The sequence below is a fragment of the Actinia tenebrosa genome, unplaced genomic scaffold, assembly GCF_029948245.1.
Source record: "Actinia tenebrosa isolate PJP-AT-01 unplaced genomic scaffold, QUT_ActTen_1.0 PGA_scaffold9__36_contigs__length_13948895, whole genome shotgun sequence".
Classification (NCBI taxonomy): Eukaryota; Metazoa; Cnidaria; class Anthozoa; order Actiniaria; family Actiniidae; genus Actinia; species Actinia tenebrosa.
In genome coordinates this window covers 4,318,426-4,336,991 of record NW_028292586.1, presented here as the reverse complement: position 1 = coordinate 4,336,991, position 18,566 = coordinate 4,318,426, and the positions used below count along the sequence as shown (strand labels likewise).

Here is an 18,566-nt window from a genome sequence, read left to right as displayed (position 1 = left end):
AGACAAGTTGAGATGGGATAAGATGAGAAGATGAGATGAGATGAAATTATATGCATTGAGTGAGAAGAGATGAAGTGAGAGGAGATAAGATGAGGTGAGGTGAGATGAGATAGGATGAGATGAGATAAGATGAGGTGAGATGAGGAGATCATTTGAGATAAGATAAGATTTGGTGAGATGATATGAGATGAGACAAGGTTGGAGGAGATGAGGTGAGATGAAATAGGATGAGATAAGATTAGGTGAGATGAGATGAGATGAAGAGATCAGTTGAGATGAGATGAGATGAGGAAATCGGCTGAGATGAGATGAGATAAGATTAGGTGAGATGAGATGAGGAGATGAGTTGAGATGAGGTGAGTTGAGATGAGGAGATCATTTGAGATAAGATAAGATTTGGTGAGATGATATGAGATGAGACAAGGTTGGAGGAGATAAGGTGAGATGAGGTGGGGAGATGAGATGAGGAAAGGTGAGATGAGATAAGGAGATGAGGTGAGATGGTAAGATGAAATGAGATGGGTGAGAGCCATGAGGTGAGATGAGATGAGACAAATAAGGTGATCGTTTGAGATAAGATTAGATGAAATAAGGTGATTTGAGATGAGATGAGATGAGATGAGATGAGATAAGATTAGGTGAAGTGAGGTAAGATGAAATGAGATGAAATAGGATGAGATGACATGAGATGAGATAAGATGAGGTGAGATGACATGAGATGAGGTGAGGTGAGGTGAGGTGAGATGAGATAAGATGAGGTGAGATGAGATAAGATGAGATGAGGTGAGATGAAATGAGATGAAATGAGATGAAATAGGATGAGATGATATGAGATGAGGTGAGATGAGATGAAATAGGATGAGATGAGATAAGATGAGGTGAGATGAGATGATCGAGGTGAGATGAGATGAGACGGGATGATGAGACGAGATGTAATGTGATGAGATGAAATAGGATGAGATTAGATGAGATGGGATGGGATGATGAGATGAAATAGGATGAGATGAGACAAGGTTGGAGGAGATGAGATAAGATTAGGTGAGATGAGATGAGATGGGATTAGTTGAGATGATGAGATGAGACAAGGTTGGAGGAGATGAGGTGAGATGAGGTGGGGAGATGAGATGAGGAAAGGTGCAGAGATAAGGTGAGATGAGATAAGGAGATGAGATGAGGTGAGGTCAGATGGTAAGGTGAGATGGTGAGGTGAGATGAGATGGGTGAGAGCCATGAGGTGAGATGAGATGAGACAAATAAGGTGATCGTTTGAGATAAGATTAGATGAAATGAGGTGATTTGAGATGAGATGAGGTGATTTGAGGTGAGATAAGATTAGGTGAAGTGAGGTAAGAAGAAATGAGATGTAATGACATGATATGAGATAAGATGAGGTGAGATGAGATGAGATGAATTAGGATGAGATGAATTAGGATGAGATAAGGTGAGATGAGATGAGATGAGATAAGATGAGACGAGTTGATATGAAATGAGATGAGGTGAGATGAGATGAAATAGGATGAGATAAGATATGATGAGGTTAGATGAAATGAAATGAGGTGAAATAGGATGAGATGATATGAGATGAGGTGAGATGAGATGAGATGAGATGAAATGAGATGAAATATAATGAAATGAGATGAGATAAGATGAGGTGAGATGAGATAAGATGAAATAGGATGAGATGAGATGAGATTAGTTGAGGTGAGTTGAGGCAAGATCAGCGAGATGAGATGAAATAAGGAGATAAAATAGGATGAGATGAGGTGAAATGAGACGGGTTCAGATGAGATGAGATGAGGAGATAAGTTGAGGTAAGATGAGGTGAGATGAGATGATCGAGGTGAGATGAGATGAGATGAGATGTAATGTGATGAGATGAGGAGATCATTTGAGATGAGATAGGATTAGGTGAGATGAGATGAGATGAGGTGAGATGAAATAGGATGAGATAAGATGAGATGAGATAAGATGAGGTGAGATGAGATGATCGAGGTGAGATGAGATGAGACGGGATGATGAGACAAGATGTAATGTGATGAGATGAGATGAGGAGATCATTTGAGATGAGATAGGATTAGGTGAGATGAGATGATCGAGGTGAGATGAGATGAGATGAGATGAGATGAGATTAGGTGAGATGAGATAAGATATGATGAGGTTAGATGAAATGAAATGAGGTGAAATAGGATGAGATGATATGAGATGAGGTGAGATGAGGTGGGGAGATGAGATGAGGAAAGGTGCAGAGATAAGGTGAGATGAGATAAGGAGATGAGATGAGATGAGCTGGGTTGATGAGACGAGATGTAATGTGATGAGATGAGATGAGGAGATCATTTGAGATGAGATAGGATTAGGTGAGATGAGATGAGATGAGATGAGATGAGGTGAGATGAAATGGGATTAGGTGAGATGAGATGAGGAGATCATTTCAGATGAGAAAGATAAGATTAGGTGAGATGAGATAAGGAGATGAGGTGAGGTGATATGAGGTGAGGTGAGGTGAGGTGAGGTGAGATGAGGTAAGGTGAGATGAGATAAGATAAGATGAGATGAGATAAGATGAGATAAGATGAGATGAGGTGAAATGAGATGAGGTGAGATGAAATGAGATGAAATAGGATGGGATGATATGAGATGAGATAAGGTGAGATGAGATGAAATAGGATGAGATGAGATCAGATGAGGTGAGATGAGATGAGATGAGATGAGGTGAGATGAGGTAAGACTAGTGAGATGAGATGAAATAAGGAGCTAAAATAGGATGAGATGAGACGAGATGAGATGGGATAAGGTGAGATGAGATGACGAGATCATTTGAGATGAGATAAGATTAGGTGAGATGAGATGAAATAGGATAAGATGAGATGAGATGAGGTGAGATGAGATGAGATGAGGTGAGATGAGGTAAGACTAGTGAGATGAGATGAAATAAGGAGATAAAATAGGATGAGATGAGATGAGATGAGATGGGATAAGGTGAGATGAGATGACGAGATCATTTGAGATGAGATAAGATTAGGTGAGATGAAATGAAATAGGATAAATTCACTATTATTCAAATTACCGGTAAATTTGTTTGAAGAGGAAGAAATGGTCAAAAAAATTGGGAAGGGAAAGAGATGGCATAAAAAATAGAAAGGGGAATATTAAAATGACTGTTTCTCTCTGCTCTATTATATACTAATGATTCATAAAAATACTTAGTAATGTGATTTGATTTACTTATATACTTTACCTTTTAAAAGGAAACAATACTTATTAACTCTGCCGTTCTCCTTCTCGTAGCATCCAATCACATAGCTTTCATAGATTGATGGACGAATCAGTAGAACACCCTGCTTTTCCAGCTTGTTAAATTCCTTGTCAAACCGACAATATTTGAATGAAGTCTCACCTTTTTTGAATCCACAAAAGGAATTGCTCCTAAGTAAAATTTGGCTTGAATTGTTGTGTAAGAGGAGGTCTGAGCTCCATGTTTTTAAAAAAGACTTTTTGAAGTATTTTAATTCTGGACAAGGAATGACAAAATACTTATCACTGTGATAATTTTTTTAAATTTCTTTACTGTTATCCTCATCTACCGAAAACTCTATTTCTTTTCTTTTATTTCTATATCGGTGAAGTTTGACCTCAATTTTTGTACCGTTTTCATTCATTTCTGTGGGTCTACATGAGTGGAACCAAGGCACAAAAATGAAATACTCCATTTTACAATTTGTTTCCACTTTAAGAATATTTCTGAGGCTTTTATCTTTCTTTAACAGATGTATAACACAACCCACCAGCTCTGCTATTAGGGTACTTCGATCTATCAGTCCAACTTTGGCTATTCCTTGGGTGCCATCTGGTTGCAGATTTCCAGCCATAGTTTCTGCATAGCTCGGCATATTGAGTGAATAAATCTTCAGATGGGTATGCAAATAAGAATACAAATAATTTTACATTGAGGTAATAACATTCTACAGAGTTTATTACAGATCAAAGGCAGATTATGGGATGGTTTGAGCCATGCAATTCAACCAGCCAGGCTTCCCCATTAGACCTCTTTACCTTGAATGTAATGTTTTATAATAAATTTCCCATCTCAGTCCAGGTAACATTCTCTAGAGTATCATTACTTTGTTTAATGGTTGCACATGAGAAGCCACATGAATATAATTTATAAATATATTCTTGAGAATATAATTCTTTGTTTAAGTTGTATCCATATATTCATGCGTTTTCTCATGCACAACCGTCAAACAAATGAACAATACTCTATATAGCAAATGACACAGTGTGAAATGGGAAAACATTTCACCCAAGGTAAACTGAGAGGTCTATTATATCATATCCACAATCCACGATTTAAAATGAAGCTTCTTCAGTTCTGAATTGTATTGGTCTTCCTGTGTTCAATGCAGAAATGGTTCAGATCACACCATAGGAACCACAGAGGGGAAGAGGCTAGGGTGCTTTAGTCTCCAAACTTTTTGTTAACATCCACTAAATAATCAATCTACCTTCACCCCCCTTCACAACCCATTTTAATCTTTTGAATATGAGCCTTTTACATTTTCCAATGTACAGTAAGCTCCGGTCCTGTACACGGTCCCATACCTCAATGCTAATGAGTCTGAGTAGAGATGAATGGAACATGTCTTAGTCTGCATGTGTTGTTACAAAAATTTCATGGTTTGACTGCTGACCTTCATTCAATAATGTGACAAACCCCTTCCCTGACTCCATATTTTTCTAAAAGTAGAGGGGAAGGGACAGCCCTCACCTTTTGCTATTACTAATGACCCTCCCATCTGAATCCCAACCAACCTCCCCCCCCCCACCATATAAAGAACGTGCTCTTCTCTAACAAGCTTTCCTAAAAAATGTACCACCATTTTAAAAACAATTGCTAACTTGTTCTCATCTTTAAAAAATTTATGACGCAAATCTAAGAGTCAACTCTCAACTTTTAGTATATTATTAAATGCATAATTTATCATTCCCCACCTTGTAACTTTTTAGTCATTGGAACGACAAGTCGACAACGAAAGCTCACTTCTTTCCGTCCCACCTCAAGTAAGTCTTAACAGGATAATTAGAAAGAAATAATTCAAAGTTTTTTTCAACCAAAAAGAATAAATCAAACGAGAGAGAGGTCTTTTATATTTTTAGTTTTGAACAACCAAGTCACTGACAAGTCTGAGACATGCTTGTCTTTTCTTTCTCTTCTAATCGGCGCGGTTTCCCCGAAATCAATATTATTTTTAAAGGCTTACCTTCTTTATGCTTTATCAATTGCAAGACAGAATATAAAGTGTTCAAATAGTTGTCTTTGAAGATGTGTGAAGGCTAATAAAGTTTTGGTTTCCCAGAAATCTAACGGGCTAGAATCGGTACACACAGGTAACCCAATAATAAATTATGTGCTTGGAATTTGTGAAGTATTTCCGGGCACAAAACACTCTGAACCGGAAATAGTAATCATTGTGAGCCTTAAGTCCATTTCCAATGTATAAAGTATGAAAATTAATTCTAGAACCGGATTTTATTTTGGTGGCCGGAAGTAAAACTTTTGCACTGGATTTGCATAATTTTTTCTCATTTTAAAAATTTAATCTAAGATATTATCAAATAGCTTATTTACTTTGAACAGAAGAGCCACTTGCATCTGAACACAGAAATGGGAAATGGAGACAAGCAGAGAAAGAAAGTTGTTTTACGTACTGCATTAGATTTGAATAACATTGGTAAAAGCCTACTGGTAGGGACAACAGATCTAGAGGATGGGCTGTCGGGCCCTAGCAACCAAACCTATATACCACACCAAGGCTTTCCCACAAAAATCTCTACTCTATCATATAGGCACTTGGTAGTGCCACCCAATCAAAGAAACACCAAATGCCTTCCCCCTCCTAATTAATAATACAATGGGATGTAAACATGTACAACTTTATTATAATAATAATAACAACTTTATTTAATGAGGGTGGCACTATAGCTAAATAGTGTACTACACTAATAAACTTGTGGCCCTCAATGTAAAACTACTAATGTTTACAAATTAAAAAATATAAAATATATGTAATAACAACTATCAACACGAACTTATTAGAGAAATTGACTATAGTATAATTAAACATTACATCAAGATTGATATGAACTATATATAAATTTAACTGTGAAGCTCAGCAACACCACGCTCACGGGGACGACGCAGCTGAACATGAAATATATTTCAGCAACTTCGAAACACCGCCCCATGAACACAACGCTGCCAAACTTCACAGCCAAATTAAATAGGAATCTATATCTATATATTATATTATGATATTATCTATTTATTACAAATTCAGACTAGAAATATACATGCATAGCACTTACATTATAAGTTGTCATACAACATTTTACACTACAAAGACTTTTTTATTTTATGTATTCAGCCAAGCATTGAAAAACATTTTCATGTATTACAATTGGATCCAGCCAAGATTGTAAAGCACGTGTAAATGCAAGCTTTGACTTTTTTTTTAGTTTCATTGGCAAATTCTATAGCCAAAAAGCCAGCTTTCAGGCATAAAATTGATTTGAAGAACTAAAAGAAGAATCAATCTGCTTGCATCATTGTCTAATACCTCTATAAATAAAGTCATTCACCAATTACACTAGTTGTCACAAAAATAGGTTAAAATATTAATCATCAAATTTTTTCTATTTTGCATTCATGAAAGATAACGACGACACACACATATACATACACCACACAGTCTTTTCAGGTGTTACAACTGGATCCATCCATTGTAAGGCTTTTGTAAATAGCACAACATGCAGATTCTAAAAACAGCTTAAAGACTCAGACAAACATTTGCAATCTGTTTAACCATATGTTGAGTATTACACAAACCAATCTAATATTATTTTTACTTTGAATAATTTCTTTAGTTAGAATAATAACCCAATTAAACTAAGTTCACCTACAAACAGGTATGAAAATTATCTGCTAAGAGTAAGTATAAGTTTGTTTGTCTGCAGAAAAAAGTTATTTCCACAGCAGTGAAAATTAAAAATTGTTTGTAAATTTTTCATGGTTATTATTGAGTAATCATTTGGCTTCTCTTTCAATTTGTAATTTTAATTAAAGTTTTCCATAATTTGTTTTTCAAAAAGCTCCTCATCCAAATCGCACTCTCAAACCCATATGATTACCTATACTAAATTTTTCCCCTCTTCAATTGCAATTTCATATAATTGTTCTACTACATCACCTCTGGAAATTTTATAAAGCTCATCAACAAAAGATTCAAGAGTTATTGACTTACCAACCATTATTTCAATAATATACTCCATTGGGTTTTCCCTTTTCTCCAGCCCCTTTTTATCATAGTAATTCAGTTTGCAAAGACAATCTAAATTTCTATAGTCCTTGTAATCAATTGGAATGTTGAGCATCGTGCACAGTGTGTGCATGACATCGTGGTTTAAATCTCCAATTTTTTTACCAAGTGTTTCACAAATGAAAGAAATCTCTTCTTTCTTTAATCGTTTTGCTGGCAGTAAAGGTTCTACTTCATTGCATGCTGACAAGTAAAAGCATAGAAAGTGATAAATGAATGAATGAAATATTTCACTCAAATGATTGACATTATTTCCCACTAGGGAGGAGATATGAGAATCAAGTGTTGTGTAGTACTGGTACGTGCAATTTGAGGTCTCTGGGTTTGATTCCTGGACTTGGCAACACATGTGAGTAGAAGTTGTTTAAAGTTCTCTCCCTTGATTCAAGGATTCTCTGCAAAACCTTGAATTGTAACATCCTAAATTACATCCCAATCAGTGAATTGAAGTAAGATCAGCCATAAATTTATTGTTTTAGGGTTCCACCTGTGAGTTAGCCATGCCCTGACATAGATCAGCCAAGAGGTTGTTTCAGGGTTTGATCTGTGAGTTAGCCTTGCCCTGGCTTAGATCAGCCCAGAGGTTGTTTCAGAGTTCAATCTGTGAGTTAGCCATGCCCTGACTTAGATCAGCCCAGAGGTTGTTTCAGTGTTCAATCTGTGAGTTAGCCATGCCCTGACTTAGATCAGCCCAGAGGTTGTTTCAGGGTTTGATCTGTGAGTTAGCCTTGCCCTGGCTTAGATCAGCCCAGAGGTTGTTTCAGCGTTCAATCTGTGAGTGAGCCATGCCCTGATTTAGATCAGCCCAGAGTTTGTTTCAGTGTTCCATCTGTGAGTTAGCCATGCCCTGACTTAGATCAGCCCAGAGGTTGTTTCAGAGTTCAATCTTTGAGTTAGCCGTGGCTTGACTTAGATCAGCCCAGAGGTTGTTTCAGGGTTAATCTGTGAGTTCGCCATGCCCTGACTTAGATCAGCCCAGAGGTTGTTTCAGGGTTCCATCTGTGAGTTAGCCATGCCCTGACTTAGATCAGCCAAGAGGTTGTTTCAGGGTTTGATCTGTGAGTTAGCCTTGCCCTGGCTTAGATCAGCCCAGAGGTTGTTTCAGAGTTCAATCTGTGAGTGAGCCATGCCCTGACTTAGATCAGCCCAGAGGTTGTTTCAGGGTTCCATCTGTGAGTTAGCCATGCCCTGACTTAGATCATCCCAGAGGTTGTTTCAGGGTTTGATCTGTGAGTTAGCCTTGCCCTGGCTTAGATCAGCCCAGAGGTTGTTTCAGAGTTCAATCTGTGAGTGAGCCATGCCCTGATTTAGATCAGCCCAGAGTTTGTTTCAGTGTTCCATCTGTGAGTTAGCCATGCCCTGACTTAGATCAGCCCAGAGGTTGTTTCAGAGTTCAATCTTTGAGTTAGCCGTGGCTTGACTTAGATCAGCCCAGAGGTTGTTTCAGGGTTAATCTGTGAGTTCGCCATGCCCTGACTTAGATCAGCCCAGAGGTTGTTTCAGGGTTCCATCTGTGAGTTAGCCATGCCCTGACTTAGATCAGCCCAGAGGTTGTTTCAGTGTTCAATCTGTGAGTTAGCCATGCCCTGACTTAGATCAGCTTATTGGTTGTTTCAGGGTTCCATCTGTGAGTGAGCCATGCCCTGACTTAGATCAGCCCAGAGGTTGTTTCAGGGTTCCATCTGTGAGTGAGCCATGCCCTGACTTAGATCAGCCCAGAGGTTGTTTCAGGGTTCCATCTGTGAGTTAGCCATGCCCTGACTTAGATCAGCCCATTGGTTGTTTCAGGGTTCCATCTGTGAGTTAGCCATGCCTAGCTGACTTAGATCAGCCCAGAGGTTGTTTCAGAGTTCAATCTGTGAGTTAGCCGTGGCCTGACTTAGATCAGCCCAGAGGTTCTTTTAGAGTTCTACAATATACAATTATAATTATTGAGTTAGCCATGCCCTGACTTAATTAGATCAGCCCAGATGTTGTTTAGAACTTGATATAATAACCAAGAGATATACAAAGAATAAAATAATGTAATAATGACTGTAGACAGACCTTTAGATCCTGCATGAAATTCAGCAGTAGAAGTCGGCTTCAAATCTACATGTGCTTCAACTGGCTTATTGCTGTTAACATCTCCAACAGATTTGTCTTCAGAAAGTAGTGTAGCTAAAGAAACAAAAAATGTCAGCATAATTGTTTTAGTACCAAACACACATCTTCATGTCAACATCTAGGTGTCCTTTGTTGAAGGGTTGTACAAAATGACACGCAGGTCCTCTAATCCACCAAAATTTAAGATCCCACAATATCATATAATTGGGTCTCTTCCTATTGTTGATTGCACCAATAGTTTTTCTCTCTCTGAAAAACCTTAAGGAGGCTGGAAAGTGTTTTGTGCCTTCATATACACTCACAATTATCATAAACTAAAATAATTAATATGGCTATAATATGACAGTAAGTAAACCTGGAAAGCCAAAGACTATAAACCAAAGATCATCAATGAACGTGAAAAAATGACGTAAGATGTTGCCATGACAACTTCAGAACCCTTGGTATGCCATCAAAAATGTTCATCAATATGTTTAAAAAATCATAACTCAGGAACCAAATGGTGAATTTTTTTAAAAACTGGAATATTTAAACTTTGTATTGTAATCTTCTTTTTGATGAAAAAGGAAAAAATTCTGTAAAATGGAATTTTTAAAAATCAATAAAATTTGTTTGGAATAGTTCCCTCTTACAGAATTTTTAAAATTTTTCCTTAAGTTTTTGAAAACATAAACCAAAGCCATAAGCAAAATTTGAAGAAATTTCACCGCAGAGTTTTTGATTTTTTTCAGTTTGAATATTTAAATTTTTGAGGACAAAAATTTCCTTGAGCTAGTAGTACTACATCATCGGATCCGGAACTATAGCGCGCGCGCGCGCTCAAGAAAAACCATGTCAAGTCTCCTTAATAGTGCTTATTACAATTTGATCTGCAAGTTATAAATGACCTTGCTGTGATTTAGATCTATTCAAAAGTCATTTTCAATATTAATTGATAAAATTTGCAGATCGATGGAAGGTTTGCAATATGTACATGTACAACCGATGTATATTAAGAAATAAAACAGCTTTTTCTTGATAGTAGATTAATAGATTGATTAATTGAGGGAAATCACTCAAAAAAATAAATAAATAAAAAGACTGCAAAGACTAATCTCTAATCTCTTACTTATTTTCTGTCTTTAAAATCGTGTGTATTATCAGTTATCCAATGACAATTTTAACTAGCAACATTTTAAAATTTAGTCTATAACTAAACTCCATTCTCTGATCTCTTCAAATGTGGCTAATTAGAGGCAAAATATTGTCTCCCCCCTTAGCAAAAGTTGACATTCAACCAAACAATGAGGCGATCAAATAGTAACAAACATGCAAAATGTTGCCATTAAAAACTTAACCGCCATCCGCTGTACATAGGAAAATTAATAATAATAATAATGATAATGGAACTTATATAGTGCACATATCAAAATTCATGGCGCTTCACAATAAAGGCCCATTTACACAGAAAGATTTGCCGTGCGCGACTTGACATATACAGCAAATTTTGGTACCATTTACACGAGCACAACTTGTCGCGCGCGGCACGAAAAAAACGTGAGCAATTTACTCGTCATTACAGCAAATGTTTCTTGTAAAATGCCACTATACACAGTTGAGAAGTGCAGTAAATAATCATGTCTACCTTGTTATTTGATGAGATCATTCAGAATTTTTGCACTTCGTGTTTAATTACCGGTAAAGACGTTTTCATAGAAATCCGCCATTTTGTTTTGGAATCAACTAGTTTCAGTCCCAATCTCGATCGACAAGACCCGATTTTGAGCTGATTTTGCCGTATATGTCAAGTCGCGCGCAGCAAATCGTGCCGTGTAAATAGGCCTTAAGAAATAAAATAAATAACAGGCGTACGTATGTTACAATATTAATGAAATGTCATAGTTATTTGGTGTTCACTTTGAACCAGAGGAGACAAAGTTCTTGAACAAATGAGTTTTCAGTTCTCTTTTAAATAATTGGATTGAAGAACTTTTCCTAATTTGAAGTGGGAGGTCATTCCACAGTTTAGGGCCAGCAACGTAAAACGATCTGTCACCATAGGTCACCAGACGAGATCATTGTTCTTCTATATCCATGATACTCCATGGTTGTAGATCTGAGAGTGTGCAAATTTTTCAAAGCCATCATGAAAGCACTTGTACACAATGAGCAATATCTTGAATATAATTCGGAAACGGACAGGAAGCCAGTGCAATTTTATCAAAACTGGAGTGACATGATCAAATTTACTCGCTTGAACTACTAATCTAGCTGCACAGTTCTGAATATACTGAAGCCTTTTCAAAAGATATTTCGGGAGACCATAGTAGAGTGAGTTACAATTATAGTCCAACTTGGAGGTAATAAATGCATGAAAATTAATTAATTAATAAGAAAAGATTACCTGAGCTTGATTCATTGGAAGTTGATCCACTATTTTCACCTGAATCACCATCAGAAGAATTGCCTAAAAAAACAAAAATATCAAAAATAAATAAAATTCACCAAAATATGATCATTAAAGAATTGATTTAACTGCAAACTTAACCGCCATCCGCTGTACTAAGGAAGATTAATTAATTAATAATAAAAGATTACCTGAGCTTGATGCATTGGAAGTTGATCCACCATTTTCACCTGAATCACCATTAGAAGAATTGCCTAAAAAAATGAAAATATCAAAAATAAATAAAATTCATCAAAATGTGATCATTAAAGAATTGATGGATAAAATGAATACTTTTTATCATATAATTATCCATAAATTACCTATATTTCTCCTTTTCGAAAAACTGATATTTTCACATGTGAAAATAACATGTTATTGTTATTTTCACGTGTGGAAATATCGTTACCATGTGTATTTAAGCTATTAGTTTATAAATAAAGACTTTTGATAATAATAAAAAGCTTATTAAGTTGATTTTATGGATAATTATATAATAAACAGAATATTAGATGGCCGCTTGGAGATACGAAATTTATCTTCTCGTGTTGAAAATATTGATAGTATTTACACCTCTTATTTGTCTTGCTTATGAGAAGACAAATAAATATACAGATACAACTCAAACAAAGAATAGTATTCTTAAAGTGTCTATGATCCCTAACTCAATGTTTTCAGCATGGATTCTATACCGAGCTAAAAGTTAAATAGTAAAATAATTCAATATGATTTGAATGATGCATCTTGGAGATATGAAGGTTTATACTTCCAGTATGCTAATGAGTGTGATGTCATAGTAGGCATTTGGGTTTATTTGTCATCATTTTAAAATCAAAACACTGATTACTATGAGGAAACAAATTTGCAATAATCTTTCTATAAACCCTGAGTAAGATAATTATGTTTTATACAGGATATTTTTCTACCCCAGTAAATTTTTGTATATTTAATAATGCAGAAAACAATAGCCTTTCAACATATCCTTTTATTCCCATGAAAAAATGACGATGGCTATCTAGTTGTTTACATGTAATAACATCAGGGTCAAATTACCATTCTCCTGCGCTCTAGGTTTCTGATTGTTATGGTAATTTTTTCAAATTCATTCTACAATTTGATTGGTTCCTGCTGTCTAGGTGGCCCTGATTGTGGTATAGTCACACTGTAAGTGTTCATAACTACAGCTAGCAATATAATTTAGCATATTAAGAGTTTAATGTGTATAGTTCCAGAAAATATCCATCCCCCAACCACAGAGGAAATTCCTGTAAAAGGACCCCTGTACCCCCCAGGAACTTCCAATTTTCTTCCATTCAAACTCCGTAATTTCGTTTTTTCTCTAACCCCTCCCCTCCAGAACTTCCAATTTCCTTTGTGGGTGGGGTATGGATATTTTATGGAACTATACAGTAGCTGTCAAGAAAGATGTCACAAGAGATTTTTTACTGCATAGTAATAATTATAAAAAGGTAAGTAGGTATAAAAACTTACTGCTTCTTTCATTGCAGCAACAATATCTAGCCAGCAGAGCGACAAAGATAATGACCACTACGACAATTGTTGCTGTAATCCATGCACTGTTTTGAAATAATGTGCTCTCTCCACTATCTTTTCCACCACTATAAGTAGTAATTGATATGGTACTTGGTGCATGAGTCGTTGGAGCACAATTTTTTGCAGTCTGTAAAGAACATTGTTTTTCCATTGGCACTTGTGGAATATTACATTCAGGTACCTTCTCATTAGTCTTATCCCCACAACACCAGCTGCAGGGCTTGCAGTGTCCTCTGTCCCTATAATAACCGGGTTTACAGGTACATCGTATAGTGTCATTTTCTCGTGTACATTGTCCACTCTGAACTTCATTTTCTTGACAACGAGTACATTGCTTGCACTGACTAATGTCGTAGGTGTCTGAGTATGTATGGTTCTCTTTGCATGGAACACATCCAACTTTAGTTCCTTCAGGATACTTTCTCCCACATTCCACTAATTGTCCATAACCAGGTTGACACGAGGGGCAATGCCATGTTGTGCCATTAGGACCACATAAGCCAATTTCATCATGCTTTAATTTATGAAAATTACAAACTGGTGCTGCATTCAAGTGCATCATCAAAAGACACTGTGAATATAATAATGGAATAGTTAATACTTTAATAATGATAATTATAATTCATTATTTCTTATATGCAAAATAACACAGTATTATTTCGATACATTTTAAAATGCATAAAGGTTTTAACAAATGTGCCTATACAGTACCGGAACCGAGTAAAGTACCATCCACTCGCGAGTACGAGTAACGAGTGGCCATGGTCACTCGCGAGTGATGCATAACGGAATATTCATGAAAGCATCACTCACTCGAAACGGAATGAGTGGCCTTGGCTCGTTTGGCTCGTTTGGCTCGCGAGTGTAACGAGTCTTTTAAAAAGAACTTTTGTTGGACTGAAAGAAAATTAGTTCGAGAGTATCTGTACTGCATGTAGTTTGAATAAATTATTTGGTGTTGATAAGCATCGCCCTCTCTGAATATAAATCGCTAACACAACATTTAAGCGTTCAAAAGGCCATTACTCAACAGAATGTAAAGCACTAGCTAGCTGTTGAGATTCCTCTCGCTAGAACAAGAATAATGTAAAGCATGTTTATCAGCAAATCGGCTGATTAAAAACCACCGAATTGTTAAAGATTTACAAAGCTGAATAAAGGACGAATATTTGTTGTCGTAATATGCTCTCCGTGTTATATTTCCTTCAGCATTAAAATAAATTAGGCTTATCTTTAGAAATATAAAATGTTTTGAGAGAAAGTCTTTGATATGTCCAATTCGTCGAGAAAAATGCTTGTCAAAAAAAAAAAAAAAGATATACGATTGTTTGCTAAAAAACACACACCTGAATTCTTGAACACTTCTTGATCCATCTTTGACTACATGAAAGTTTTTTTTTGATTGTTTTTGGTCTATAACTTGTCCTAAAGCGATTTTTTCTGTGCATTTGAGAGCTGCATTGTGAGTAGTTTTGCTTTGACATCAAGTGGGATTCCTGTGTTGTGTACATGGACGTACGTATGTATGTATGTACGGACGGAAGGAAGTGACGTCAGCCAAGCCATGAAAAATCAACTTGATGGTTTACCATTTTTTCTTAAGTATGGTCCTTTGGCCAGCGCGGGAGCTCTGCTATAATAATCTTTAATCCAATAAATACCAAATAGGATAAACGATAACAAATGACTTTCTATTTAAGAAGGACAATTAATACAACTTTCAAATTTAGATAAAAGACTGTTGCAATAATTTGCTAGCAATTTCATCAGAGGAAAATCATCCATATGTTAAAAATATATGAAAATAATGCTCTTTTGTCAAAATCACAGAACCAAATATTTAAACTACATAAATTAATCAAAAACTCAATTCTTTCATTTCTTATTTCTATCAATTATCATGTGAACATGACATCAAATAATGATATTCTTCACATATCTCATTTAAAATACATAATTTAAATTTGCAATCTTCATATCCAATATCTTATCATAGATTTTAAGTACTCTTGTCGCTATAAATATAAGATTGTATATGATATGCTAGCCCAAACGTGACAAAACTTCAAGTTGCATTTTTTCATGATCAAGCAGTACTTTTTATACATCAAGTTGATTTTCATTACACCAAGACCCTTGTGTTCTATGTCTAGTCATTTGCTTCGCTTGTCTAGTCATTTGTTTTTGATATCAAGCGCAATGTTTAAGTTGACAAGCAGCCATCGCAGTTAAAAGTCATTTAGGTCTTTGCGATTTGCATACAAAAGGGAACGCTAGAAGCACTCAGGAGAAGATTGATTTCGATCAGCTTGCGATCGATGAACACGCTAGGTCTGGAAGCTAGTTGCAGGGCGGGAGGAGGGATGGCGTTGAAACGGGCATGAGCACTACTCTGCCTGTCAACAATGGTGGGCCGTTTGTGAAGGAAGTTCGGCTGACAAGAAGATCTTTCAGAGGTAAATTTAGACTTGTTTATCTTTGTTTTTAGCTAATAAAACAATTTTATTGGTGTTAGAGAACACCCAAAACATGATAAGAGTTTTCATTATGAAGAATTCGCTAGTTTTGGTACTCAAAGAACCATTTTTCATGGTGTTTACGCTAGATTTTATATAGCAAATGCGGGCGCAGTTGCTAATCTACATTTGAGATGTCAAAAAACCAATCTTGCTCAAATTTGCTCAGTCTGATTTTTTTTCGCATAAGTAGAACACTATATAAACATTTCAAAAAATATATAAACTAGGTTTTGGAAAACATTGTAATAAAGCCAAAAATCCCCTGCGCCCGCATTTGCTATATAAAATCTAGTGCCCATACCCGTTTCAACGCCCTCCCTCCTCCCGCCCTGCAACTAGCTTCCAGACCTAGTGCGTTCATCGATCACAAGCTGATCGAAATCAATCTTCTCTTGAGTGCTTCTAGCGTTCCCTTTTGTATGCAAATCGCAAAGACCTAAATGACTTTTAATTGCGATGGCTGCTTGTCAATACTTAAACGTTGCACTTGATATCAAAAACAAATGACTAGATAAGCGAAACAAATGACTAGACAAGAGAAACAAATGACTAGACATAGAACACAAGGGTCTTGGTGTAATGAAAATCAACTTGATGTATAAAAAGTACTGCTTGATCATGAAAAAATGCAACTTGAAGTTTTGTCACGTTTGGGCTAGCATAATATGAAGTTATGAGTTCATCAGTCAACTGAGGAATGAAATTCTCATAACTTCTAAAGAATTTTTAAATTACATTAAAATATATCTTCCTTAAACTTTCTAACTTAGAGCTTTATCAAAATATGAATTCGAAAAATTATGATTATGAAGCGGCATTCAATGGTAGACGTGACCTTGACCTTCCAATCCAATATCTATGCGATGACATCATAACTTATTTTAATAGATTGTTTATCATAAAATTGAGTTCTTTGAATAAGCAAAACCTTCAAAGATTTCATCTTTATTCATAGAATTATTTTTTAATTTAATGTAAATATACTGAATCAAAATTCTTATTTTCTTAATATTATCAAAATGAATGAATGATTTTACTCACCGTAAGAAGTGTTGTAACAACCATGCCACTGAAGGTGCTTCCCATTTTGATTGAGGTTTTCTTTGGGTTTTTTACGATGATTATAGCTATCTTTGACTCCTGTGATAAATGAAATGTGTTATTAACACTAATCTTGTCAATATTTTACACCTTTTTACGTTTAAATACTGTAACTTCATAACGAAGCAAACGTAGTTAAGTTTCCCAAGTCATGGTGCGACTAGCAACTATATAGACACAGTCTTTTCATATAGTCTTATCCCTTAGAAAAAACACATTAAACTTACTACACATTCTTCAACCACAAAGCCACTTTATACTAAAGATTCTCACCTGATACGAATGCTTGAAGTTTAATGTATTTTCATCGTCATTACATGCAGCATTTGCATGCCAAATTTTCAGCTAAACCAGGTGGATGATATTACTAGTAGAATACTAGCGTGGACTGCGTCGGTGTTCCTGAATAAAACAGTAGGAACTTGTAGATAAATTGAATCACCGTAAAGAGATTAATGGGAACTGACGCTTCGGAACTTATTAGTCCTTCGTCGGAGTAAGCTAAAGCGACGCTAAATCGTCTTTCTATAATTTACAGTGACTTTGTTTTGTTTGTTAATACCTTTAAACCTTTGCTTTATAGTTTAGATTTAAGTAATCTTAGAAGATCGCGTGTAGGAGAGCCAAACGAACGGGATTATCCCTATATTGTTCCACTCTGTCTGCCGCGAATGTCGCCAAGCCAAGAAAGAAAGAAAATGATTGAAGTAGTTGATGAGTAAGCAGTTTATATTTTTGTGCAATCTCGTACCCAGAGCCTGCGGCGAAGGACGGGGGCTCTGGGCATGATTCTTGGGCCTCCTGTGAACACTTCCCTTATGGTTCTGGAAAGACTGGAAAATACTTTTACTTTGAAATCATCATTGCAATAACATCTCAATATTTACCTCCTGATTTACCTCATATGCATATATTCTCGTGCATAACGAAGGCTATCCATTAGATTTCAGCCCTCGAAAACATCGTCGATAAGATCGTCGATAGCACGTCATCTCTTTCAGGGAGGGACTGCTTTTGAGCTTCTTTACGGCAAGTACGAATTGTTTACAGTTATCGTGGAACTTGAAATCTTCATTTTGTGAAAGTTGAATATCTCTAGCCATTGCTGTATGCGTCTTTTCTCCGTTGAATATGGCGAGGGAAGGAAAGAATACCAGCAGTTCTCGTGACCGAAGGACAAAAGAGTATCAGCGGAAGCTTAACTTCCTCCCGAACCAAGGGAGCACGGCAAATGCGCGCAAGCGCGCGGCTTTCATATTCGGGTTTCCTGTGGTAAAAAATGGGCTTCCTGTGGTAATGACGAATACGGTTTTTCGAAAAAATATAGTGCGGGCTCAATCCAATATGGCGCTACACATAAGTTAAACGGTAGGGAATCAAGGTTGTCTCGCACATGCTCCAGGATTTCTTCCCAGCTTTGTCCATTTTGTTCTTTATAGCAACGAAGAACCAATTCTTTTTCTGGATTCGTAATTCTAGTACGCT

At 36.3% G+C, this 18,566-nt stretch overlaps 1 protein-coding gene and 1 long non-coding RNA gene across 8 annotated transcripts; one reads left to right on the top strand and one right to left on the bottom strand.

Annotated features, from left to right (window-relative positions):
- The first annotated feature begins 3,768 nt into the window (after positions 1–3,768).
- Positions 3,769–5,934, top strand: LOC148904545 (uncharacterized). The gene is made up of 3 exons (XR_016118834.1): positions 3,769–3,915; positions 5,008–5,061; positions 5,639–5,934. It is a non-coding gene; the product is annotated as an uncharacterized LOC148904545 (long non-coding RNA).
- LOC148904544 (uncharacterized) lies at positions 5,921–18,295 on the bottom strand. Of its 7 annotated transcripts, none has more exons than XM_089024839.1 (9): positions 17,969–18,295; positions 17,355–17,483; positions 17,022–17,120; positions 14,808–15,104; positions 13,399–14,032; positions 12,060–12,122; positions 11,866–11,928; positions 9,423–9,536; positions 5,921–7,559 (listed from the first exon to the last, which is right to left on the bottom strand). In XM_089024839.1, exons 4-9 carry the CDS (start codon positions 14,970–14,972, stop codon positions 7,189–7,191), a joined length of 1,410 nt encoding a protein of 469 aa, XP_088880965.1. In that variant the 5' UTR covers positions 14,973–15,104; positions 17,022–17,120; positions 17,355–17,483; positions 17,969–18,295; the 3' UTR covers positions 5,921–7,188. The 7 variants fall into 7 exon arrangements, with proteins under 7 accessions (XP_088880965.1, XP_088880966.1, XP_088880964.1 ...); XM_089024840.1 differs by having other exon boundaries at positions 17,981–18,295; XM_089024838.1 differs by lacking the exon at positions 17,969–18,295 and adding an exon at positions 17,644–17,801.
- Between the last annotated feature and the right edge of the window lie 271 nt (positions 18,296–18,566).